The sequence below is a fragment of the Spermophilus citellus genome (genome assembly GCF_964194105.1).
Source record: "Spermophilus citellus genome assembly, chromosome: 11".
Taxonomy (NCBI): Eukaryota; Metazoa; Chordata; class Mammalia; order Rodentia; family Sciuridae; genus Spermophilus; species Spermophilus citellus.
The window spans coordinates 104163405-104189407 of record NC_138192.1 but is presented as its reverse complement, the minus strand read 5'-3'; the positions used below and the strand labels follow the sequence as shown (position 1 = coordinate 104189407).

At 33.4% G+C, this 26003-nt stretch overlaps 1 protein-coding gene across 7 annotated transcripts in view; it reads right to left on the bottom strand.

Annotated features, from left to right (window-relative positions):
* Positions 1–26003, bottom strand: part of NBEAL1 (neurobeachin like 1) — a 199488-nt gene that overhangs the window by 92692 nt on the left and 80793 nt on the right. For 3 of the 7 annotated variants that reach the window (XR_014017998.1, XM_081261110.1, XM_081261108.1), the window contains exons 11-21: positions 20089–20175; positions 17978–18064; positions 14507–14605; positions 13838–14418; positions 12997–13129; positions 12103–12222; positions 10619–10922; positions 8118–8203; positions 1843–1932; positions 833–1001; positions 110–243 (exon numbers count right to left, since the gene is read on the bottom strand). Coding sequence is in view for 6 of the 7 variants with exons in the window: in XM_081261110.1 (XP_081117236.1) it covers positions 110–243; positions 833–1001; positions 1843–1932; positions 8118–8203; positions 10619–10922; positions 12103–12222; positions 12997–13129; positions 13838–14418; positions 14507–14605; positions 17978–18064; positions 20089–20175 (1890 nt within the window). In the remaining variant the exon portion in view is untranslated. The remainder of the gene's footprint in view (positions 1–109; positions 244–832; positions 1002–1842; positions 1933–8117; positions 8204–10618; positions 10923–12102; positions 12223–12996; positions 13130–13837; positions 14419–14506; positions 14606–17977; positions 18065–20088; positions 20176–26003) is intronic. The other 4 variants (XM_081261111.1, XM_081261109.1, XM_081261112.1 and 1 more) reach the window with 3 other exon arrangements.

The following is a 26003-nucleotide window of genomic DNA, read 5'->3' as shown; positions in this document are numbered from 1 at the left end:
CGTAACACTACAATCTTTAGTAATGTATTTATTTAGTAGGAAGTACAGAATCCCAACAACTGCTAATTATAGTCATCAGCTGTATCAACCCCATGTTAGATTGGCTTACCTTCTGAAGTAAGGCACCAAGAGTTGCAACTCCATGGGAGTGAATAAGATTATCCTGGTTGATGGGATGTCTCTGAATAAAGTGCTTTATAATCAAGATAAATGTTGCAACCAGATTTTTCTCTAGTCTTGACTCTATGGAAATGAGAACATGTCATTAATTATCATAATTCATCACTTTTATTTCCATTTTCTATTCTCCATATCATAATGCATACTGTAACAAAAAAGAAATTTAGTTCAAAAGTTTGCTTCCAGGCTGGAGTTGTGCTCAGAGGTAGAACACTTGCCTGGCATAAGTGAGGCCCTGGGTTCGATCCTCAGCACCACATATAAATAAATAAAACAAAAGATCCATTGAAAATTAAAACAAAACAAAACAAAAAAAAGTTTGCTTCCAAAGGTGATTTGTACAATGAAATAAAAAAAAAAGCAGCAATAGCATGTTGTATACTTACATGTATATGTAAATATTTTCTCTACCACGAATTTAATGATATAGTATTTTTCACAGTATACTAAGAGAATAATATAAGGATCGTCAGAGTAAAACCACCACCTTAACTGTTTGACCAAAGTATTATAAATTTCCCAAACTTTATTAGTAAAATTAGGGCAGCCGCTACTTTTATAAATGATTAAGTTTTTTCTAATACTGGTATTTATTTTTCCATTAATTCTCAAATTTTTCAATGACCACTTTGTGTTAACATCATCTTAATACCTGATGCTTTTGTGGAAGTCTGTAACATACAATCTCCATCTACAGGTGTTATCAATTCAGGAACTATGCTTTCATCCATTTCTTCAGGAATTGGTCCTTCACTAAAGTGGCTTATTTGTTCCAATAAAGGAAAGAGTACATTTAATCCACCTATGCAGTTGATGATGTCCTGAAAAGAAAAGTCATAATTTCTTAGTCTTATAAAACAAGAACAAAGGTGTCATTCGGTATATACATAACATATATAAAGTTACAATTTGTCACTAATATATAGGATAGCCTAAATTGAGGGATCCCTGGTGAGAGCAGGTGTCTAATAGAAAAGAGATAATCAATGAAATCTCTAGGAAGATTATATACCATACAATTTTAGGGATTAAATATGTTTTTTTTTTAGTTGAAGTTGGACATGATACCTTTATTTTATTTTTATTTATTTATTTATTTATTTTTATGTGGTGCTGAGGATTGAACCCAAGGCCTCACATGTCCTAGGTGAGCTCTCTACCACTGAGCCACAACCCCAGCCCCAAGGTATTAAACATCTTAATACACTAAAATAGCATACTTATAGAGATTGTTATACTCATGAAAGAGTTTATAAAGGTAAATATGTTTCCTGTGAATCAGATATTCCACTGCTATAGTCATTAAGCTACTTATTTATCCTTCAAACTGTACATCTGTATAATATTTTAACTCAGACCTATTACTTAAATCAATCTGGAGATGTTTATAAGATAAAATCTTGCAGGGCATGGTGGTGGCACACACCTGTAATCCCAGAGGATGGCAAATTCAGTGTCAGCCTCAGCAACTGAGCAAGGCCTAAGCAACTTAGTAAGATTGTCTCAAAAATAAAAAAGGGACACAGATATGGCTCATTGGCAAATTGCTTGGGTTAAATCCCCAGTACCTCCCCGCCAAAAAAAAAAAAGCCTTTAAAAGGATCATTAAACTTAAACTTACTTAGATTATACTACGTTGCCCATCATTTATTATTAATTTACCTTAATATCCCAGTTCACTACTTTGTTTCCTGTTAATCTTCCATGCAAACAATTAGTAGATAAATCAAGGCAGATTGAATTTTTGCAAGCCTAAGAATTAAAAAAAATATATAAAGCAAAAATTAGAACAAAATTTAACTTTAACCATATAAGAAACATTACACCACCATTTTAAAAGATAAACAACGAGAAGGTGCCTACCATTTAATCTTCTTTCTTTATCCCTTTATCCCCCACCTCCAAGGACCAGGGTTTTGAACCCAGGGTCTCATACATGCTTGGCAAGCACTGAGCTACATCTCCACCTTTCTTTAAAATCTTTACATAACATCTTGCTATATTCTCAGGGTGGCCATGAATTTGTGATTCTCCTGCTTTCATCTCCTAAGCAGCCTATATTACAGGTGTATGCCACCACACTCGGCCCATCTGAGTTTTAATATTACTGTTCTCTGAATGTCTCTTAAAGAATCAGGGACTACATCTTAAAGCACTTACTTATAAGGCTAGGATTGTGGCTCAGTGGTAGAATGCCTACCTAGCATGTGTGAGGCACTGGGTTTGATCCTCAGCACCACATAAAAATAAACAAATAAAATGAATGTCTATTAACAACTAAAAAAAAAATTTAAAAAGCATTTACTTATCAAAATCAGGTCACTGAGTCTTATCAAATGATTAATGAACTAACTGTAACTCCTCAATCACTTGAGTTCAAATTTTTTTCTTTTTTAAATCAATATATGCAAACAGACTTATGACTTTAAAAAGAATCAGCTGGACATGGTGGTGCATGCCTGTAATCTCAGCTGCTTGGGAGGCTGAGGCAGGAGGACTGCCAGCTTAAGGCCAGCCTGGGCAATTTAGTGAGAACTTGTCTCAAAAATAATAAATAAAAAGGGCTTGGGATGTAGCTCAGTGGTATAGCATACTGGGGATCAGTCTTCAGTACTAAAAAAAAATCAATATTTTAATCCAATTACTACTTTCCTAGGCACAATTTCATAATACATAAGAAATGTGTGATTCAAATCTGAGATAGAGCCGGGTGTGGTGGCATATGCCTGTAATCCCAGCAGCTACGAAGGCTAAGACAGGAGGATTTCAAGTTCAAAGCCAGCCTCCGCAATGGTGAGGCGCTTAGCAACTCAGTGAGACCCTGTCTCTAAACAAAATACAAAATAGGCTGGGGTTGTGGCTCAGTGGTTGAATGCCCCCGAGTTCAATCCCTGGTAGCAAAAGAAAAAAAAAGTGAAAGAAATCACAAAAGAATATATTTTATTTGATTATATAAAAATCTAATTGTGGCCATAAAACACTATTTACCTGTATATTAAAGACACAATTCTGATTTAATTCAGAGTAAGAATTTAATCTGTAATTCAAAAAGTTATTAAAAACCATTTAACTTCCTTTCATGAAGTCATGTAACTTCACACTAAATCTGAATCTTCAAGTAATGAAACATCTTTGCATTTGATTCCCATTCCAAAAGAAAAGAACATACATGATATAGCTATTGCTTTCCTCTTAAGGAAACTGAGAAAATTTAATTTAAAAAAGAATATTTAGCAGTCTACCTCAATCTCAGAGCAGAAATGTCTTCTTCCAGCTGCTTCTTTGAGCACTCTTTACATATGACTCTTTACATATGACCTAATCTCCTAATGGTATGACTGCCTGCAGTCTCTTACCTCTCCAATCCAACTTTTGTACTGTAGTTCAAGAACTTTTTTCTAAAATGCAAACCTTAACATTCTACTCTTCTGTGTAAACCCCTTAACCTGGCATACAAGGTTTGCTATAATCTGGTCTCTACTTCCTCTCTAAACTCATTTCCTGACATATCTATGCCTTTGTAGATGCTGCTCACTGTGAATTCCTCTTTAATCCTGCCTTTTAAGATACAACTCCAATCTCCCTAGAAGAACAAACCATTCCCTGCTTGTATACACGCTACATTTTATATAGAACTGCAACACAGAAATACTGTATAATGGTTCAAGATATGCACTGATCAGACTGGGTTGTAAATTTAGCATTATCGTTCATTAGAATTATGAAGCTAGTCAATATACTTATCTTTACTGAGCCTAACAAAAAAGAAAGCTTAGAAAAGATACAGATAATACTATATACATCTCAGGGCTTTTGTGAAGATTAAGTCAAACAGTATAGTAGTTAATATACTATAAACACATAATGAATGATAGCTAAAAAATTATATTACACTTTTTTACATATTTATCTCACTTTAGATAGCAAGATTCGTAAAAACTAGACTTAAGTCTTAAGGTATTCCTCTTTGTTTCCTAAGAATTTTCACAATTCTTGTCAGTTTATTGAGTGTCAAAGAAAAGACAATCAATTGTCAACAAATAAATGACTAAACATCCCCTCCAAAAGAGAGCAAAAATGAAAACACTGATGACTACTGAACAATTCCATACAGCCGCTTTTAGCAAACTGTCATTTGTTAATAACTGAGTTATTTTAAAAAATGTTTTATGTTCAAACGACTTAGGAAATAAAAGATAAAACTAAATGAAAGGGTTTTTGGGGCGGAGGTAGGATTTTTAAACTTTCTCAAATTTTCTAAGAGGGCTATAAAGAATACAACAGCTCTACAAATTTATTTAACCATAGAATCCTTGTATCATGATATACCACAGTTTTGGAGAAACACTCCTTCAGTAAACTGTTTTACTTATTATGCTATCAGTCATATTGCATTTCTTGGGGAAAAAACAAGGTAATAGCTATTTTTTAAAAATATATAAAATTGAAAATTTAACTTTGAATAGTATAAAATTGTGAACAAATGACTAAAACCCCTGCAAAAGAGGACAAAAATGAAAACACTGATGACTACTGAACGATTCCAACAATTCCATAATACCTTAAATTATTAAGTTCAAAATTATTTTAAAAGTGTAGCTGGGTAAAGAAATATATATCATTGGTAAAATGAAAAGCAAACAGAAGATACAAAACTCAAGAAATGTTATAACCAACACAATGCAAGGACCTTGAAAGGGTCCAAGATAATTTTTTAAATACTAATAAATATTTTAGGACAAACTGAATATAGAGTCATATATGAAATTATGGATCAGTTTCTCATGTTGGTAAATGGTTATATAGAAATATTAGGGATGAAGTTTTGATAGCTATTTTTGTTATTGTTATTTTAGGTTCTGAGATTTAACCCAGAGGCACTTTACCACTGAGCTACATTCCCAGCCTCCCTTTTTTATAATCTTTATTTTTTATTTTGAGACAGGGTCTCACTAAGGGCCTCCATAAATTGCTGAGGCTGATCCTTAATTTACAATCCTCCGATTGCAGCCTCCAGAGCTGCTGGGATTACGGGCAAGCACCACCTCATCCAGCCTGACAGCTATGTTAATTTCCTTTCACAAATGATTTGAGATAGCCAGAAAGTATGGCAAAATGTTAATAACTGGTGAATTTACATGTACTGAATACTGCACATCACTTTACTATTATTTTGACTTTTCTGTAGGCTTGAAATTTTTCAAAATAAAAAGTTGCCAAAGGCATTTCTGTACATCAGTGACAAATCCTCAGAAAGAGAAACTAGGAAAACCACCCCATTTATAATAGCCTCAAAAAAAAAAAAAATACTTGGGAATCATCTGAATGAAAGAGGTGAAAGACCTCTACAATGAAAACTACAGAACTAAAGAAAGAAATTAAAGACGAGCTTAGAAAATGGAAAGATCTCCTTGTTCTTGGATAGGCAGAAATAATATTGTCAAAATGACCATATTGTCAAAAGCACTATACAGATTCAATGCAATCCCAATCAAAATCCCAATGACATCCCTCTTAGAAATAGAAAAAGCAATCATGAAATTTATCTGGAAAAATATAACAGACCCAGAATAGTTAAAGCAATCCATAGCAAGAAGAGTGAAGCTGGTGGCATTACTATTCCAGAACTTAAATTATACTGCAGAGCAATAGTAACAGAAACAGCATGGTATTGGCACCAAAATAGATCTGTAGACCAATGGTACAGAGTAGAGGACACAGACACTAACCCTAATAACTACAGTTATCTTATATTAAACAAAGGTACCAAAAACATACATTGGAGAAAAGATAGCCACTTCAACAAATGGTGCTGGGAAAACTGGAAATCCACATGTAACAAAATAAAATTAAATCTCTCTCTCTCACCATGCACAAAACTCAACTCAAAGTAGATCAAGGACCTAGGAATTAAACCAGAGACCTTGCACCTAATGGAAGAAAAAGTAGGCCCAAATCTCAATCAATAAATGAGATGGATTCAAGCTACAAAACTTCTTTTCAGCAAAATAAATCATCAGTGAGGTGAGTAGAGAGCCTACAGAAAGGGACCAAATTTTACCACAAGCCCATCAGATACAGCACTAATCTCTTAAGATATATAAAGCACCCAAAAACCTTAACACCAAGAAAACAAATTACCCAATCAATAAATGGGCCAAGGAACTGAACAGACACTTCTCAGAAGAGAATATACAATCTATCAACAAATATATGAAAAAATGTTCAACATCTCTAGCAATTAAAGAAATCAAATAAAAACTACTCTAAGATTTCATCTCACACCAGTCAGAATGGCAGCTATCAAGAATACAGTCAACAATAAGTGTTGGCAAGGATGTGGGGGAAAAGAACACTCATACATTGCTGATGGAACTGCAAATTGATGCCGCCAATCTGGAAAGCAGTATGAATATTCCTTGGAAAACTTGGAATGGAACCACCATTTGACCCGGCTATCCCAGTCTTTGGTTTATATCCAAAGGACTTAAAAACAGCCTACTACAGGGATACAGTCATATCAGTGTTTATAGCAGCACAATTCACAATAGCTAAATTGTGGAACCAACCCAGATGCCCTTTAGTAAATGAATGGATAGGGAAAATTTGGTATATATACACAATGGAATATTACTCAGCATTAAAAGAAAATAAAATCATGGCATTTGCAGGAATGAAGTTGGAGAATATAATGCTAAGTGAAGTAAGCCAATCCCAAAAAACCAAAGGCTGAATGTTTTCTTTGATATGAGGATGCTGACTCATAATGGCTATGGGAAGGAACGTGGGAGGAATGGAGAAAATTTAGATAGGGTAAAGGGGAGGGAGGGGAATAAGGGGGAAGGGGGTAGGGGGTAGGACTGATGGTGGAATGAGTTAGACACAACTACCCTAAGTACATGTATGAAGACATGAATGATGGGCTGGGGTTGTGGCTCAGCGGTGGAGTGCTGAGCAGTGCTAGCACGTGCAGGGATCTGGGTTTGATCCTCAGCACCACATAAAAATCAATAAAATAAAGGTACTGTGTCCAACTACAACTAAAAGATGGATGTTTAAAAAAAAAAAGACACAAATGGTGTGAAAATACTTTGCATACAGTGACTTGAAAAATTGTGCTCTATATGTGTAATATGAAATGAATTGCATTTTGCCATCATGTATAACAAATTAGAATAAAAAAAATTTAATAAAGAAAAAATGAAAACAAAAGTTGGGAGAAAATAAAACTAATCACTTCATTTTATTAGGTCAGATATAACAAATACACATTCAAAAGTAATAAATTATGATTATATACCAGATTGCTATAACATATAATCTCCCACTACCAAAGCATCTCTGAGTCAACATAATATTTAATAGAATGAACACAACTGATGTTTATAATACTTCTCCCTTTTCTTTCCTCCCAGTTCTAACTTTTGTCTTCCGTCCCTCTGTCCTTGCTGACTTCAAGTACTTTCACTAGATAAGTCCTTGAAGGAAAAACGATGACAGGCATATAGTAAGTTTCTTTTTTCTCCTTTAGTAAACATTTCTTTTTTCCCTTCATTCTTCTCTCCCTCTTTTGCTGAATCATGCTTTTTTAAAAATACCAAAGTTTGAGCACATTTCTGTTTCATCTCTCCTTCCAGAAAGTTTAGGTGAACACATGTTCAATCTGGTTCACTTACTGAATTCAGTTCATTAGTACAAATTCCAACTACAACTATTTCCATTTACACTAATGACATAATGATAACATTTGAACTCTAACTGGAAGTGTCCTTAATGTTTGCTACTTCTCATCTTTCTTTGAAAAATTCATAATTCAAAAACTGGCAATTAAAGCCCCTCCATCTCAATTATCCATTAAAATGACTAAAGGAATAAAAAAGAATCTTAGTTCACAACAGAGTTATAACTAGATGGACAGTCCATGCATTTGCTCTAACCTTTGCTGTGTAGTGAAGAAGGATGTTACCAGGCAGGTCGGCCATGTCATTCTCTTGACATTTCCAAGGGCTTAAACAATTTGGACCTGAAAATTATTTATACACATACATACATATCATTGAATATTTATAGTCTCCTTGGTTCTGTGTTATCAAAACAAAATTTAAAGTGTTTTAAGCTACACAAATAATACACTAAACCATACTAGCTAAAATATTCTTCGAGGTTTTTGTTTGGTTTGGTTTGGTACTGGGGATTGAACCCAGGGGCACTTAATGACTGACATCCCCTGCCCCTATTATTTTTAATTCTGAGACAGGGTCTCACTAATTTGCTTAGGGCCTTGCTAAGTTGCTGAGGCTGGCTTTGAACTTGAAATCCTCCTGCCTCAACCTCCCAAGCTGCTGGAATTACAAACGTGCGCCACAGTGTCTGGCTGTACTTTAGTTTTTATATCACCTCCAAGTTATCCAAAACCTAGAAAAATTAGGAAGTGGATCAACCTTCACTCCATAAAAGAAACTGTACATAGCATAAAAAAGCTATTATCAAATATAACAAAGTCCACCAACTAATCTAATGTAAACAAATTCATATGAATAAGAAGATAGTAAAACATCCAATCAATGGGAATAGACACCACAGAAATGGAATAGCACCTGAGCATAAAAAAAAAAAAATTACCCAACTTTACTAAAAAATTGAAGAACAACAAGTTCAAATAAGTTTCTATTTTACATTGAATAATGAAGGAAATGTTATTGATGCTATGGTGAAACTGGTATGTTTCTGTTTTCCTGGTGGGCACTGTGAATTCTTATATCCCTTTTGGAAATGGATTATGCAACATGTACTGAGATATTAATATATTCATTGAATATTTATCCTAAGAATTTATCATTACATACAACAAAATAAGAAAAACTAAGTACAAACAGTTCATTAACTTTAAACACTGAAGTTTTATACCACTACTAAAAATTTTATAAACAACCTAAATAAATCACACATTATGAATTCAAAGAAACATTATAAAACCATCTAAAATGATCACTTATGAAGACTAAAAATAATTGTTAGAGGAGAATTATAAGTAGTAAAATTATAAGAACAAAATGTAAACTACATAGCCATAATGACTAAACAAAATGACTTATTACTAGTTTTAATTTATTTGGATTATGGACTACCTATAAACATTCTGGTGAGTTCAAAGGTTTACCATAAACTTTGAAAGTCTGGATGTCCCATTCATGTCAAAACTCTGGTAATCTAAAAAGGATATGTTGACCGCCCCCCCCCAAAAAAAGCCATACTGCAAAGTTAATGTATATGACTTTCAGAGACTTAACATCTGAACATCCTTCTAGAATATAATTTTGTAAGTAGTTATGATTCAAAAATAATTAAAGCGCGCGCGCGTGTGTGTGTGCGCGCGCGCGCACGCTTAAAATCTTGGTCAAGGGCTGGGGATGTGGCTCAAGTGGTAGCGCGCTCGCCTGGCGTGCGACCCAGGTTCAATCCTCAGCACCACATACCAACAAAGATGTTGTGTCCGCCGAGAACTAAAAAATAAATATTAAAAATTCTCTCTCTCTCTCTCTCTCTCTCCCCTCTCTCAAAAAAAAAAAAAAAAAATCTTGGTCAAAAATAAAGGCCAAAACAAAAAATTGTACAATCTTATTTTTTTTCAGGTATATTAATACATCAATTATAAAGATGACAAGTTTTAAAACAAGACTCATGATTTCTTATGGAGATAAGCTTATATTTTGTTTTATCAATTCACTAATATCTGACAAAAGAACTGGCATTGTTATGGATGGCCCTAAAATTCATGTTAAAGACATAGTCTCCAATATGACTATACTTGGAAATAGAGTCTTAAGGAGTTAAAGTTATATAGTCATAATAGTGGATCCCTAATCTGATATGGCTCCTTATAAGAAAAGAGACACAGAGGTCTCTTATTCAGTCCACATGCAAACAGAGGAAAAACCCTACAACACTGCAATGTGGCAGCTACCCACAACTGTGAAGAGAAGCTTCACTAGAAAACAATCTTGATGCACACTGCTCTTGGACTTCTAGTTTCCAGAACTGTGAGAAAATAAATTTCTCTTGTTAAAGCCACCAAGTCTGTGGTATTTTGCAATGGCAATTCTAGGAGAATAAGTCTGGCAGTTTATGGATGATATCTTGAAATATTTTCCAAAGGTTTGTTTTATTTATGCTTACAAAAAAAAATATAGTACATGGGGACTTTTCCTTTCCTTTCATTTTTTTTTTTTTAAATATGGAACACTTCACAAATTTGCCTGTCATCCTTGAGCAGGGGTCATGCTAATCTTCTCTGTATTGTTCCAATTTTAGTATATGTGCTAAATTTTATATGCTGAAGGGAGCATTCCTTTGATTTTCAATGAAAACAAATACACTCTCCAAATAGTTTCTTTAGAAAATTTTAAATTTAATTAAACAGTATAATGTACATGCTTACCTGCTAAATACAATGCTTTCACTTGAGGAGGCTGCAGTGCTTCATAAAAGATAATAACAGACCCTAGCTGACCCTCCAGGGATGTGGGACATCCCCATTCACTGTCTTGGGTTCCAGCTGATATCAATTTGGTAACTAATTTTGATTTTTCAGTTGCTCCTCCCCAGGAGGCTGATGATAAAATTCCACCAAATGTTGCCCGATGAGGGGTAATGGGAGAAGAAAATGGTGGATCTGGAATTTGAGACGGTGGAGGAGTGGTGGTTCTTTGCCCAGCTGAACCAATACAACAGGAAGTAAAAGACTAAGAAACAAACAAAATATTACACCATTTTAAATAAATATCAAATTTCATGTTTAAAATTACACAGTGAGAGCCGGAGATATAGCTCAGTGGTACAGCCCTTGCCTAGTATTTGCAAGGCCCTAGGCTTAATCCCCAGTGATGGAAAAAATAAATTAGAAATAAATAGCAAAAACTAAGCAAATAAACAGACTGAAAATTATGTTTTATTTTTACTGGATCAAGATGTATATATGCATGTATATACACAAGAAATCATTACCAAAGTTCCCCTTGGCCAATAAAATTCAGATGTATTATTTTTATGACTCACTTTACATACTTATAATTTTAAAATATTTTAATGAGTGTATATTGTGAAAAAATTTTTAAACAGCTTTACTGTTATCTAAAATAGAAAAAAACTACTTTTCCCCCTTAAAATTTACAGAGAATTGTGAATCAGTATAATGCTCATTACAGGCTATCTTAAAATGGTCATCAAAAACAATAAGAAATTATTCAACTCCTAGAAGGACTTGAGAAATAATCTACTCCATTCCATTACCTTCAGAAAAGACTTTCTCAAAATTATCCAAAAATTCTCAAAGAACTTTTACATAAGTAGTCACTGAGAACCACCTCTGTAAATAAAGTCTATCTTATACCTAACTACAACATGCAAGGTTTTTAAAAAATATTTTTTAAATTGTAGATGGACACAAAACCTTTATTTTATTTATTTTTATGTAGTGCTAAGGATAGAACCCAGTGCCTCATATATGCCAGACAAGTACCCTACCACTGAGCCACAACCCCAGCCCCCAACATGCAACTTTTAAGTGTCTTCATTATTTCAAATTAATGTGAATGGAAGAGTTCATAATAATATTTCATAAGAGAGTTTTATTAAATTATCTAATCATTTCTCTGGCTTCCTGTTTTAAGTCTTTTTTTCCCTTAAATCTTCAATTGCATTTGTTTCTTCCTTGAACTGTTTTCCTTTTCAACACACTGTCTGACAAAATCTAATGATAGAGTGACAGATGAATATTAATTTACTATCTTAATATATAGAATACACTTCCAAATTTTAGGGCCCTATATTTTGAATAAACAAAATCTTCTAAATAAACTGAAATCTTTAAGAGTTCTCAATCTCAATCAAGTAAGCCTGAAAGAGTAGATTAAATATACTTACCTCATTCATGGCAGGAAATCTGAGAGGGGCAGAAACCTTCTGTTGTCCATTGTCATAGATATAAACAAGACTCTGACCAAAGGGTCTTTTTCCAGGCATGTGAACAATAGTTATGTTGTGCTGGTGAAGAATAAAATACATGTGAAAGGCTAAAATTATACTGCCTTTGGAATGACAAATGTTTTCAAAGTATTACTCTATAATTTGTTTGTGTGAACAGAATATTAAGATTAAACACAGTTAACTGCTGATTATAATGATGTTCTTAAAGTGAGAATAATTTTTTCTGTAGTACTATAAAACACTTAAACCTTTTCTAAAAAATGTAAAAAAATCAAAACATAATGTCTTTTCTTCATTTTCCAAAGCTTTGAGTATTCTTTAAAATCAATCTTTCTAATAAAGACACATTTTATATTTTTAAAAAAGCAAAAGAGGGCTGGGAATGTGGCTCAAGCAGTAGCACGCTCGCCTGGCATGCGTGGGGCGCTGGGTTCAATCCTCTACACCACAAAAAAAAAAAAAAATAAAGATATTGTGTCCACTTAAAACTAAAAAATATTTTTTTAAAAAAGCAATAGAAATGCATTGTTTTTAATGATTTCTCATGTCATTTTAATTGAAATTCAAAATTAAATGTGCTTTTAGAAGGCCTCAAAGAAATCACAACATTTCATTTTAGTTTTTAGCAGAAATTTTACTATCATAAATTATATTTATGACAACATAAGCAGTATTAACCTTCTGACAGACAAACTCCAAAATGAGAATCTTAAAGTAAAAATTAATTGACTCTCAAAAAGCAAATGAAAAAAAACTCCTTTGAAGATGCATCAAATTGTGTTTTTTCAAGAAAAGAACCAACAAGTTAAATATGATGTCTCAAAGCCTTACCCAGAGGGAATCACAGAAACTGTGGTCAGGAAGCATAACTGTTGCATATTCTCTTCTGGTGCACACTGCCACAACCAACATACCTGAATGGGTAATAAAAGCTTCAAAACCCATGCCACTTCCTGTAAAAAAGCTAACATAAATATATATTATCAGAACTCCTGAAGTTAGTTGATGAGTTTCATCATCACTGAAACCCATAGAATCATAAAGCCATCATGAACACCTTTATCAGCAATGCAGTAGCTTAAATTCTAATGCCACACATCGGTCCAACTTTGTTTCAAAGACATTTTTAAATTTTTTTTTTTTTTTGGTATAAGAGTTAACAAATCATACAAGGCAGCATTATAACTATAATTCCATTAGCAAACTACAATAAAACTAAAAAAATTTAAGATCTTCAATATTCTTCCAAATAAAATTCAGAAAGCATACATAAAGGTCTTAAAAATCACAAGAATTAAAAATTATTAGGTACTGCAGTCTAGATAGACATGTACATAAATTTTCTGGTCCTTTATATAAGAAGTATATAGTACCTTCAATGGGTCACAAAGATTATCATTGAAGTTTATTAATCCTTTCTTCTCCACTTTTATAGTCCAAAACTAACCTCAGAACTTAAGTAGCAAATATCTGAGTTATATAATTATTATTAAAAATATATATAATAAAGCACTTATAATTAAACTACATGTAGCTAAAAGACAAAGAAACTTCAGATAAATTGTTGTACATTTAAAAGTAAGATATTTCCAGAGGCTTTTTCCTATTTGGGAACCATAGGATATATACTGCTATGACAATATTTATGTAAATTCCATAACTATACCATTACCTGTATAATTGTTTTCTTTTTCCTCCTTTGCTAGTAACACCAAGAGTCAACTGATCCTGATCTAAACAAAACCAAGCACTGAAAGAAAAGGCAGACCCTGGCCATTTCTGTATGGGGGGCACAGAAATTCCTGCCATACTATGTGACAAATTAAAATACTGCAGTGCACTCTCTAGACTAAGTTTTCGGGCCATTGTCAGTATCGCTCGAGTCACAGCAGTGGTATAAGGATGAATAAACTCAGATTGATCCACCCTGAGCAATCTCAGCAAGCTACGGATTTCTTCTGAGCTCACTGACTGACTCCCCAAGGAACCATAGATTGCAATCAAGTTCTCAGCACAAATTCGATGAAGGGAAGAATGGGAATCAAGGGTTTCAATGATCCTAATTCCCATGTTTGCATTGACACATGTAGTTCGACTCTGCCTATTAATACAACAAATTTTCTTCAGCCAATCAGAGATGAAGATTTGCAGGTCATGGGATTCAAGCTCTGGAAGCCACTGGATAAGAAGCAAGAGAGGATGGACATTACTAATGCCCAAAATCCCAACTGAAGTATGGTCACCCTCTACAGCCTGAAAAAACAACATAAAAAATAAAAGATTAGTTACCATTTTTGAAATGGAGATAAATTAGCTTTTTTAAAAAAGGTTAAAAACTCACCATGTTCATAAGTTCTTTAAGTAGTTCCAGTGGAGGCTGACCCAGAGATTTTAATACTTCAAACATGTGTGTATAACCAATTCTTTCTTTAAATATTTCCTAGAGGAGAAAACAATATATAAAAGCACATTTTAAATGCCTAGATTTGTTGAATGAATCAGGGAACAGAGAGTAATTAGTTCATTTCTGGAACCAGAAAAGTGAGGAATAAAAGATGTTAGAGGTGGGAGATAAGTAAATAAAGTGGTAATAATGTCACTAACATTTATTTAGCATTTACCGTGTGCCTTGCTCTGTGTTTACCATTTTATACAGATGGCCCTACTAATCATTAAAATTACTCAATAAAATAGTTGTCAGCATATAGGTAGCTAACAGCATAAGTGAACAGAAGGACAGTCAGAGGTAGTGAATGAGAAGGGACAGAAAACCCTGCAGGTTAGTGACTACAATCAAAGAAACAGAATCACCATGCCTATAAAACTTGGAAAAACAAACCTCAAAGTGACAGGGCAGATCACATGTGAAAAATGTTTATGTTACGGATAGTCATAAACTGACTAAATAGAGAAAACCGGTTTTCTTCTTTTTAAAAAAAAAAAAAGAGAAAAAGAGAGAAAGAGAAAGAGAAAGAGAAGAGAGAGAGAGAGAGAGAGAGAGAGAGAGAGAGAGAGAGAGAGAATTTTTTAATATTTATTTTTTAGTTTTTGGCGGACACATCTTTATTTGTATGAGGTGCTGAGGATTGAACCCAGCGCCACGCGCATACCAGGCGAGCATGCTACCACTTGAGCCACATCCCCATCCCCAAAACAGGTTTTCTTTATTAACAAAGAAAAATTATAATATAAAACCAAATTCCTTAAATTAACAAAAGACTCACTTAAAAACAATCTTTAACAAAAACAGTGAAGCAAGAGGCATCACAATACCAGATCTTACAACTATACTACAGAGCAATAGTAACAAAAACAGCATAGTATCAGCACCAAAATAGACAAGTAGACCAATGGTACAAAATAGAAGACACAGAGACAAACCCACATACAGTTATCTCATATTAGACAAAGGTGCCAAAAATACATTGGAGAAAAGATAGTCTATTCAACAAATGGTGCTGGGAAAACTGGAAGTCCATATGTAGCAAAATGAAATTAAATCTCTATCTCTCACCCTACATAAAAATCAACTCAAAGTGGATCAAAGAGTTAGGCACTACGAGCTGGGTTTGTGGATCAGTGGCAGAGAGCTTGCCTAGCATGTGTGAGGTACTGGGTTCAATACTCAGCACTGCATATAAATAAATTAATAAAATAAAGGCCCAATATTTAAAATTTAAAATATTTTTAAAAAATAGTTAGGCACTAGAACACAGACATTACATTTAAGAAGAAAAAAGAGGTCCAAATCTTTATCATATCAGCTTAGGATCTGACTTCCTTAACAAGATTCCTAAAGTGCAAGAAGTAAAATTAAGAATCAATAAATGGGATGGATTCCAACTAAAAAGCTTCTTCTCAGCAAAGGAAACAATCAGTAACATGAAGAGAGAGCCTACAGACCAGGAAAATTTTACCTCACGCACCTCAGATAGACCATTAATCTCTAGGACATATAAAGAACTCAAAAAATTTAACACCAAAAAAATATATAACCCAATCAATAAAGGGGCTAAGGAACTGAAGAGACACTTCATAGAAGAAGAAATACAATCAATCAACAAACATATGAAAAAATGTTCATCAACTCTAGCAATTAGAGAAATGCAAATCAAAACCACCCTATCATTTCATCTCATTCCAGTCACAATGGCAATTACCAAGAATACAAACAAGGGCTGGGGTTGTGGCTCAGCAGCAGATTGCTCTCCTCGCACGTGCAAGACCCTGGGTTCGATCCTCAGCACCACATAAAAATAAATAAGTGAAATAAAGGTATTGTGTCCAACAACAACTAAAAAATAAATATTTTGGGCTGGGGATGTGGCTCAAGCGGTAGCGCGCTCGCCTGGCATGCGTGCGGCCCGGGTTCGAGCCTCAGCACCACATACAAACAAAGATGTTGTGTCCACCAAAAACTAAAAAAAAAAAAAAAATTTAATTTTAAAAAATAAATAAATAAATAAATATTTTTTTTTTACAAAAGAATTCAAGCAATAATAAGTATTGGTGAAGATGTGGGGAAAAAGATACACTCACACATGGCTGTTGAGATTGCATACTACAGCATACTACAGTGATTCAGCCAGATCAATGTTTATAGCAGCTCAATTTATAATAGCTGAACTATGGAACCAACCTAGATACCCTTCAACAGATAATGGATAAAGAAAATATAGTACATATATACAATGGAATATTACTCAGCCTTAAAGAAAAATGAAATTATGGCATTTGCTGGTAAATGGATGGAATTAGAGAATATCATGCTAAGTGAAATGAACCAATCCCAAAAAAACAAAGGCTGAATGTTTTCTCTGATAAGCAAATGCTGATCCATAGTGTGTGTGTGGGGGGTGGTAAGGAAAAATGAAGGAATTTTGGATTGTGCAAAGGGGAGTGAAGGGAGGGTGGGGCTGTGGGGTTGGGAAGGACAGTAAAATGAGACAGACATTATTACCCTATATATATGTATGATTACACTACTCGTGTGACTCTACACCATGTACAGCCAGAGGAATGAGAAGTTGTGCTCCATTTGTGTAAAATGTGTCAAAATACATTCTACTGTCATGTATAACTAATTAGAACAAATTAAAAAAAAATAGAAGGGAGACCAGAAGAATAGAAGAAGGGGATCAGGGGGAGGGAGGAGTGGGAAAGGGGAGATACTGGGGAATGAAACTGATCAGATTATATTGTTTTATTGTGTGCATGTATGAATACATTATAACAAATCTCAAAAAAAGATCATTTCAATATCAGAGCTAGCTCCCATTCTTTGAGAAACACTGGAAATCTTCACTAATTTACAATGTCTTTTTTTTTTTAATTGTAGATGAACACAATACCTTTATTCAATTAATTTACTTACTTGTATATGGTGCTGAGGATGAAACCCAGTGCCTCACACTTGCTAAGCAAGTGTATTTCCACTGAGCCACAATCCCAGGCCCATCAATGTTTTTTAAAATCCTGCAGTGTCCTTGGGGCTTTGCTTATCATTAAAATTATCAGTAAATTGGGCTGGGGCTGTAGCTCAGTGGTAAAGTGGCTGCCTAGCATGTGTGAGGCCCTGGGTTCAATCCTCAGCACCACATAAAAATAAATGAAGATACTGTGTGTTTATCTACAACTAAAAAGTATTTTTAAAAATTATCAGTATTCTTACATTAAGATGAGGTATTTCGTGAACTATTTTATTTCAGGTATTAAGCCATATGTATTATAGACTTTTACATATTATTTTGGGATTTATATAGTGAATAATGGCAGATCTAAGACATTTCAAAGCTTGGGAGATATGTTTTACCTTAGCAGCTGGAGATTTGTTCATTATTGCTGTCAAAGCTTGGATGGTTGACACCGCCAAACAATCCAACTGTCCCTGAAACACCTGCTGAAAGAAACAAAAAAAAAATCAATAGCGGTCAAGATTTTTAGTCACTTAGGAAACCTCTGTTCTGAAAACCTGAAAAAATACTTAACATGCATTATATTCCTCTTCCTATGAAATGTGAAACACTGTGACCTGCAAGAAAAGTTACCTACTTAACAGAAATAAGCCATATGTCAAAAAGAATAAGGGAAAATTCACTCATTACATTAAATGTTTTTGAGGGGGAGGGAAAACCCACCCCACCAAGCTCAACACATGCTTTTAAAAACGAATGGACAATCTCAAGAGGAAGGAAGGGAGGTCTATAATTGGAAATTCTATTATGTTTTAATTTCCCTTCAAAGATATACTTGAACTTCCTAGGCTTAAATTCCACTAACATGTATAATGAGATAGCTAAAAAGTGTACTTAGTTTCCAAACTCTATATTAAAATTGATCATCATACACCAATTAATCATCATCCTCACAAACAATAAGTTATGTTTTATATAAAATGCAAATTTTGAGACAGTTTAAGAAAGAGACATGTATCTATAATCACTGTCATGTTTTTGAGAAGGCAAAGTTTAGTGCTAAAATTTTTAAGAAAGAATTTAAAAAGCTCCATTTTGTTTATGCTTCATTAAAAACCAGACATGTTAAATTTCAGGGCCTTGCCTGTATAGCAAAAAAAAAAAAAAAAAAAATAATCAATATTTAACAACTGACCATGACTATTACTTATAGGCTTAGCTTGAAAAGCATAGAATGTTTATATTCCTATAGATAATTATCATGAAAGCACAGAACAAGAACTGGAAAGATGTAAAAATAAATAGTCCTGAAAAATTCTGAAGCCAGTCAATCTGCAAATAGGATTTTCCTCACCATCTTCCAGTAAAAAAATTCAAATGCAAAGGGAACTATTTAGATTAATTTAACTGTAGTGTTGAATTAAGCTCAATCACCTTTAGGTAGGGCATTTAATCTAAAATTCTGGTTTTTGTTGATGCTATTTATTAAATAATATTATGTAGGATAAACATATTACATATACAATAAACATTACAGTACATATTAAACATTCTGCATACAGCAGAATTTTATACAAGTAAGATCTGTGCTAGATTTTGTCCAAGAAAAATTTTTTAAAAACCTCATTATATCCACTATTTAGAATTATAACATAAATTTCTACAAGACTATTATAATTATTTTATTAAACTATATAAGTAGGCTTCAGAGGGACTAAACGTGTATAGAGAAATCTAAAAGAGTACTCTGTAAAATATTTCCCATTGAGAAAACAATACACTAAAATGTAGTTTCTTTTTATACCACAACTCTGTTAATCTAGATATTAACATAATGTTAATAAAAGACATAACTTCTCTTACATTTTGGAAAAGAGCAAACTTCATTCTAAGTTTTTTCCAAATTAATTTACCTAACACATGAGGAGTAACACTTACTATGTAAGTTTGCTTCATTATCCTTATATAGAGTTGAATTTTAGACTAGAAGAAAGTTGAGTTTATGCTAATTTAACATTCAAAAAGTTCAGCATCTTCTTCCCTTCCTCCAAGATTCAGGTTGTCCATTGAATTATAATCATTATTTGTCAATAAGAAGCAAAGAATCAAGATATTAATAATGACCATACGTATTCACAAACAAATACCTGAGGTTCCAATTAAACCAAAGTGCTTAGAAAAGGAAGCCCCCAAAATATGAAGTCACCATAAGGTAGACAGCATTGATACTGGGATCCCATTCCTGTACTTTATATCTCCTCAAACTAAAGAGAATACATGTGCACAGATAGCATTTTATTCATTGCTTCTACAAACCACCAAGATAATTATCCTTTAGATGAAAGTAATTCTTATTTTAATATTTAAATAATTTTCAAAAATAATTAATGAATATTAGAATTATTTAATGTTTATGTATTTTCAGAAGCAAGAAGAAAAGTACAGGAAAGTTATTCCCATTGACTGATTTTGGACTTCGGCTGAAACAAGATGCAGGCTTTGTAGATACCTGGTCCTCATTCATTTCTGTCAGTAATTTGTTGGCAAGTTCTTTCCCGTTCTTGTCTGCCACCTTATTATTAGCATTTAAAAACAGCTGTTAAAAACAGAGATAAGAATAATGGAGAAAGAAAATTAAATTGTTACCTCTAAGAAAAATGAAACCTAAATGGATTCCCACCTTTCTTGAAAACCAATCCAAGAATCCACTTGTGAAGTATATCACTTCCAGAAATTGCAAATTATTTGCTTTTTGGGAACAAACTAATATTAGTTTATATACCATGACTAATTGTCATAGATATATTTCACCCTTAGAACTCAAAGTTACTAGAATAAGAAATAATAATTAAAATTAGTTAATATTCCTAACTACTTACAGAAACATCAGAAGAATGCCTCACAGAGGAGGAGGAAAGCTGCTACTGAGATAGACTCAAGATATTACAGTAAATAATGTACTTAGTCAAGTAAGTTTGTGAAATACTATTTAACTACTGAAAGGGTTATATCTTGAAATGCTTTTCTCAGAGTCTCCAACAGGCTAATGTATAACCCCACATGGAGGTCAGTGTACAGAATTTTCCAAATTTATCTTATTTGTATATCATATCAGAATGCCATAAAACAGGGATGGGGTTGTAGCTCAGTAGTACAGCATTTGCCTTGCATACATGAGGCCTGGGTTTGATCCTCAGCACCACATAAAAATAAATAAATAAATATATTGTGTCCATCTACAACTAAAGAATTTTTTTAAAGAATATCATAAAACAATATTCTCCAAAGGTGTAAAGAGTTGAACTTAATTTACATTAGTTTGTATACTGGAAAGGGAGATTGGTATTATTTATGGCACACATGAGGATTACCCTCCTCTGAATGGGAAAAGAAAAAGAATCAAGTATTTTAATTTTAGATTATTTGTTGTTTTGTTTTGTCTATGGTACTGGGATTGAACCCAGTGGCACTCTACCACTGAGCTGCATCCCCAGCCATTCTTTATTTTTGAGACAGAGTCTTGCTATATTGCCTGGGATGTCCCTGAACTTGCCAACTTGTTGCCTCAGCCTCTCAAGTAGCTGGGATTATATTCCTGTGCCACCACACCCAGCTTAATTTGAGTTTTATATACAAAACAGCATTCCAAAAGGCTTTGGACTCTGGCATAGTTTGCCTAAAGACAAAAATAATTCAAATGAGAGTGAAAGAAGAAAAAGTTAGATATATAAAAAAAAACTAAAAGCATACCAAGAAGGAAGTTCTTAGGAAAATCTGTGATTTCAGAAAATTTAGTTACGTGCTAAAATACTGCAATATAAAATTAACTGGAGTGCTGGGGCTGTAGTAGCAGAGCACTTGCCTAGCATGTGTGAGGCACTGGGTTCGATCCTTAGCACCACATAAAAATAAATAAAATAAAGGCATTCTGTCCATCTACAACTACAAAAAAAAATTAACTGGATAAAGGTAAGTATATAACAGGTACATAAAGCTTAATAGGCTTTTTGGAGTCAGAGACCTGAGTTGGAATCATGGCTTTCCTACTTTTTTTTTTTTTTTAATATTTGTAGGGTACATATTAGCTGGTGAGTCTAATGGTGAGTCTGGAGAATCAAGTCAATTTTTTTTTTTTTAAGAGAAAGCGAGAGAATTTTTTTTTAAATATTTTTTTTTTTTTTTTAGTTTTTGGTGGACACAACATCTTTGTTTGCATGTGGTGCTGAGGATTGAACCCGGGCTGCACGCATGCCAGGCAAGTGCGCTACCGCTTGAGCCACATCCCCAGCCCCGGCTTTCCTACTTCTTAACTGTTTGATTTTAAGGAAAACTAATTACTCCAAGTTTGTTTTCTTAAAAATGGGAAGAATAATAAATATCTCATCAAATAGCTGTACATGTTAAATGATATAATCTATGGTAGTTTATTTACATGGTATGTAGCACATAACACAGACTTAGTAAATGAAAGCTAGTATTATCAGCAAAGATTTGGGGAAAAATATTGCATATTATTCAGATGCAAGGAAATAGAAATGCTCTAATGAAGCTAATACGGGTAAAAATAAGTAAGCTTTCCAAGGGTTAGGGATGTTGCTTATAGGCAGGGCACTTGCCTAGTGTGCACACAGCCCTCTGTTCAATTCCAGTACTGCCAAAAAAAAAAAAAAAAAATAGAGAGAGAGAGAGAAAGAGAGGGCGAGAAAGTCTTTCCAGACAGCAACATAGCAATGTACATAAAGTATCTTCCAAAAGTTCTTACTCTTAAATGAGTAATTCTAAAAACTTACACTAAGACACAATCAAAAAACACCAAGATTTTTACCACAGCCCCAAAGTCAATGGGATGGTTTCTGAATCCCTCTTATTGCTACTACTAAAGATAATGCTGTTCTTCTGTTCTAATTCAAACATCTATGGATAGCTTTTAAAAAATTACAATAATTCAAATCATGTTTCTTCAAGGAAACAAAATAACTTATAGTGGACTGTGACTCTCATACAAAAAGAAAGCACAGAAACTGCCAGTGGTCAGCTAAATATTTTCCATGTTTCATAAATTATTTGTGTCACTTTAATCTTTAGTTTCTAATGTTTCCAACAGGTGTGCATGTTTAAACAGCAAAACTGTCATGATTCTGTATGATGGAATAAAGCAGAATAAATGATTTATTCTTTACTAATAACAAAAAAAATCAATTTAAACACAAAGTAATCACAGACATTTGTACCACCATGTAATACATTTTTATACATTCAGAAATAATATAAACTAGTTCATAAAATGTTTATGTATCAATATAATCTTAATTTTCCTATTTTAATGTACAGGCAACATATTTTCTACTGAATAAATGGTGAACTTAAGCGCAATTAATACAATTAGAAAAGTACATATCACAATGGACTTTTAGGACCATGGGAAAAAGAAAAAACTTGGTAAGAAATCCTAGCTCCATCACTTATTAGTACTAACCTTGGACTAGTAATTATATCTTTCTTGACACATTTTTCCTTATTTGTATGATGAACAAATTGGGAAGCTTATTTCAAAGCTTCCCCCATTTTTAAAGACTTAATGATGGTCAGAATGGCTATTATCAAAAAACAAAAACAAAAAAAGAAATACTGGATATATTGTGGAGAAAAAGGAACCCTTGAACACCACTGGTGGGAATGTAAATTAGGATAGTCACAATGGAAAACAGTATAAGGTTCCTCAAAAAGCTAAAAATAGAACTACCATATGATCCAGCTATCCTACTCCTGGGTATATAACCACTGGAAATGAAGTCATCACACAAAAAAGGTAACTGCATGCCTGTATTTATTATGGCACTATTCACAATAGCTAAGATATGGAATTAGTTTAGATGAATAGATAACAAAAATATGATACACACATACACACAATGGGAGTATCATTCATCCATAAAAAAAATCTTATCATTGCAGCAAAATGGATGCAACTAGATGACATCATGTTAAGGGAAACAAGTCAGACACAGACAAGTATCACCTGTTCTCTCTCATATGTGGAAACTAAAGTGGAGAGGGCTTGCCTAGAATGCACTAGTCCATGGGTTCAATCCCCAGCACCACAAATAAAAAAACTATACAGATTGTATGTGGAAACAAAAGACCTAAAAGTAGAAGACAGATTACTTGGGACTGGGAAGGTGTTGAAGGGAAAAGGGTGGGTATCAAAGAAGAAGTATGGAGCATATGATCATGCATAATGTATGCCTATAGGGAAAATCATATAGAATCCCATTCATTTGTACAATTAATATGCGCCAATAATTTTTTAAAAAGATTTAAAGACAATAATGTCACAATCCACAGTGATTCAGACAAAACTATTCCTGAAGTAAGGAAGATGTACAGCCAACAGGAAAGGCCCAAGTTCCAAAGGCTGGTTTTCCCCATGAAATGGGTTTATTCTCTAGCATTTCCTGTTTCAAAACAAAATGTGGTAAGTAGTATCAAATAATTTTTTTTCACAGTTTACAAATCTTTTTTTTTTTTAATTACAGGGAAAAGCATCCAGTCACAGAATGGCTTATATTATGTGATTTGTAACTAGAAGTACATTAAAAAAATAAAACCTGATGTCTTAGGTCTAAAATCTTTTCTACTAGGGGTTCGTGGAAAATTCCTCGAGAATGTCAATACTTTTTCTATGTGTCAAACATCATATGAAAAGCTTAGTAAAAATTCCATTGTAAATATATACCTCATTTTCTATATTCATTCAGTGACGGGTGTGTAATTTGTTTCCACATCTTGGCTGTTATAAATAATAGTTGAGATTGTCAAAAGCATAAGTAAATTAAGGTGTAGGAGGGTAAAAACCTAGGATCAAATAGGTAATGTCAGCATTTTTAGAAACGGAATATTCCAAAGAGACTGAAGAATGGCCACTGTAGTACACAGAAACAAAGAGCATAGAAAAGATGAGTATGTTGATAATTCAGAAACAATTCTTTTTAAGTTTCTCAAGAAGGCCACAAGCAACAGTGACAAATGGAAAATGCCAGCAAAAATAACAACTAGTGTCCATTTAACTTGGAAACTAAAAGGTTTTCAAGGACCTTGATTAGAAACAGTTTTATGGAGTTGCACAGAGGCAGAACCTCGATGTGGTTTGAAATTAATAGAATTTGTCCTCTCTTTCAAAATGCTCCAGACCTGGTAATTATACATTTAATTTTATTCTTGTAGTTACAGGAGACTCTATCTCACCTAAAAATAGGACAAAACTTAAGACCCTTTCAATTGGGTTACACTAGTTATGAGATGTCCCTGATAGACATACCAGTTGACATTCTATATGTATAGCAAAGTTCTATTATCAAAATCACAAATATGGGGCTGGGGTTGTGGCTCAGTGGTAGAGCACTTGCCTAGCATGTGTGAGGCACTGGATTCAAACCTCAGCACTCACATAAAAATAAATAAAATAAAGGTATTGTGCCCTTGTGTCCATCTACAACGAAATGTAAATATGTACATGGGCACAAATGCATTTTCAATTGTAGAAAACTACACCAATGAAAGAAAACAGAGCAAAAAACAACCAACCAAGAGATGAAACACCCTGGAACAAAGGGTTAAGAGCAGTCAGGCCACAGTGTCAGTAATCTCTGGAAGACTTGAGCACATTCCATTGCCTATTTTTTGCCTTCTAGGTCCAATCAAAAGACTTCCTACAAGTTCTAAGTTTTAAATAGCAGTTCCTATGACCATGGGACACTTACTAAGTTTTACAATATTTACTATCCAAGCAAAATTCAAATAATTCAGTACATCATTCAAATGATCAAAAATACAGCATTTAAAATGTGGAGGACATAAACCTATTTAAAATTCATTTTCAAGAAAAATGCTTATTATATTCCATTAAAAAATAAAATTGAAATTTGAAGAGATTTTCAACCTCTTAAAAATGGGGTTTAATACAATAGACACTAGTATGGCAGTATGTATAAACGTGGATGTATAACCAATGTGATCCTGCAATCTGTACATGTGGTAAAAATAAAAATTCATACCCCACTTGAATCAAATGTATGAAATATGATATGTCAAGATCATTGTAATGTTTTGAGCAACCAATAAAAAAAATGGGATTTGAGGAATGAGAATTGGAAAGACAGTAGAATGAATCAGACACAACTTTCCTAGGTTCATATATGAACACATGACCAGTGAAATTCCACATCATGTATACCCACAAGAATGGGATCCTAATAAGTTAGACTCCATGTATATATAATATGTCAAAATACACTCTACTATCATGTGTATCTAAAAAGAATTTTTAAAATTTTTTAAATGGAGTTTGAATTATTTTTTGTTTATACTCTAACTTTTCCCCCTAATGTTGTGTATGTGAGCTGAAACTGCTTTTCTTAAATGAAG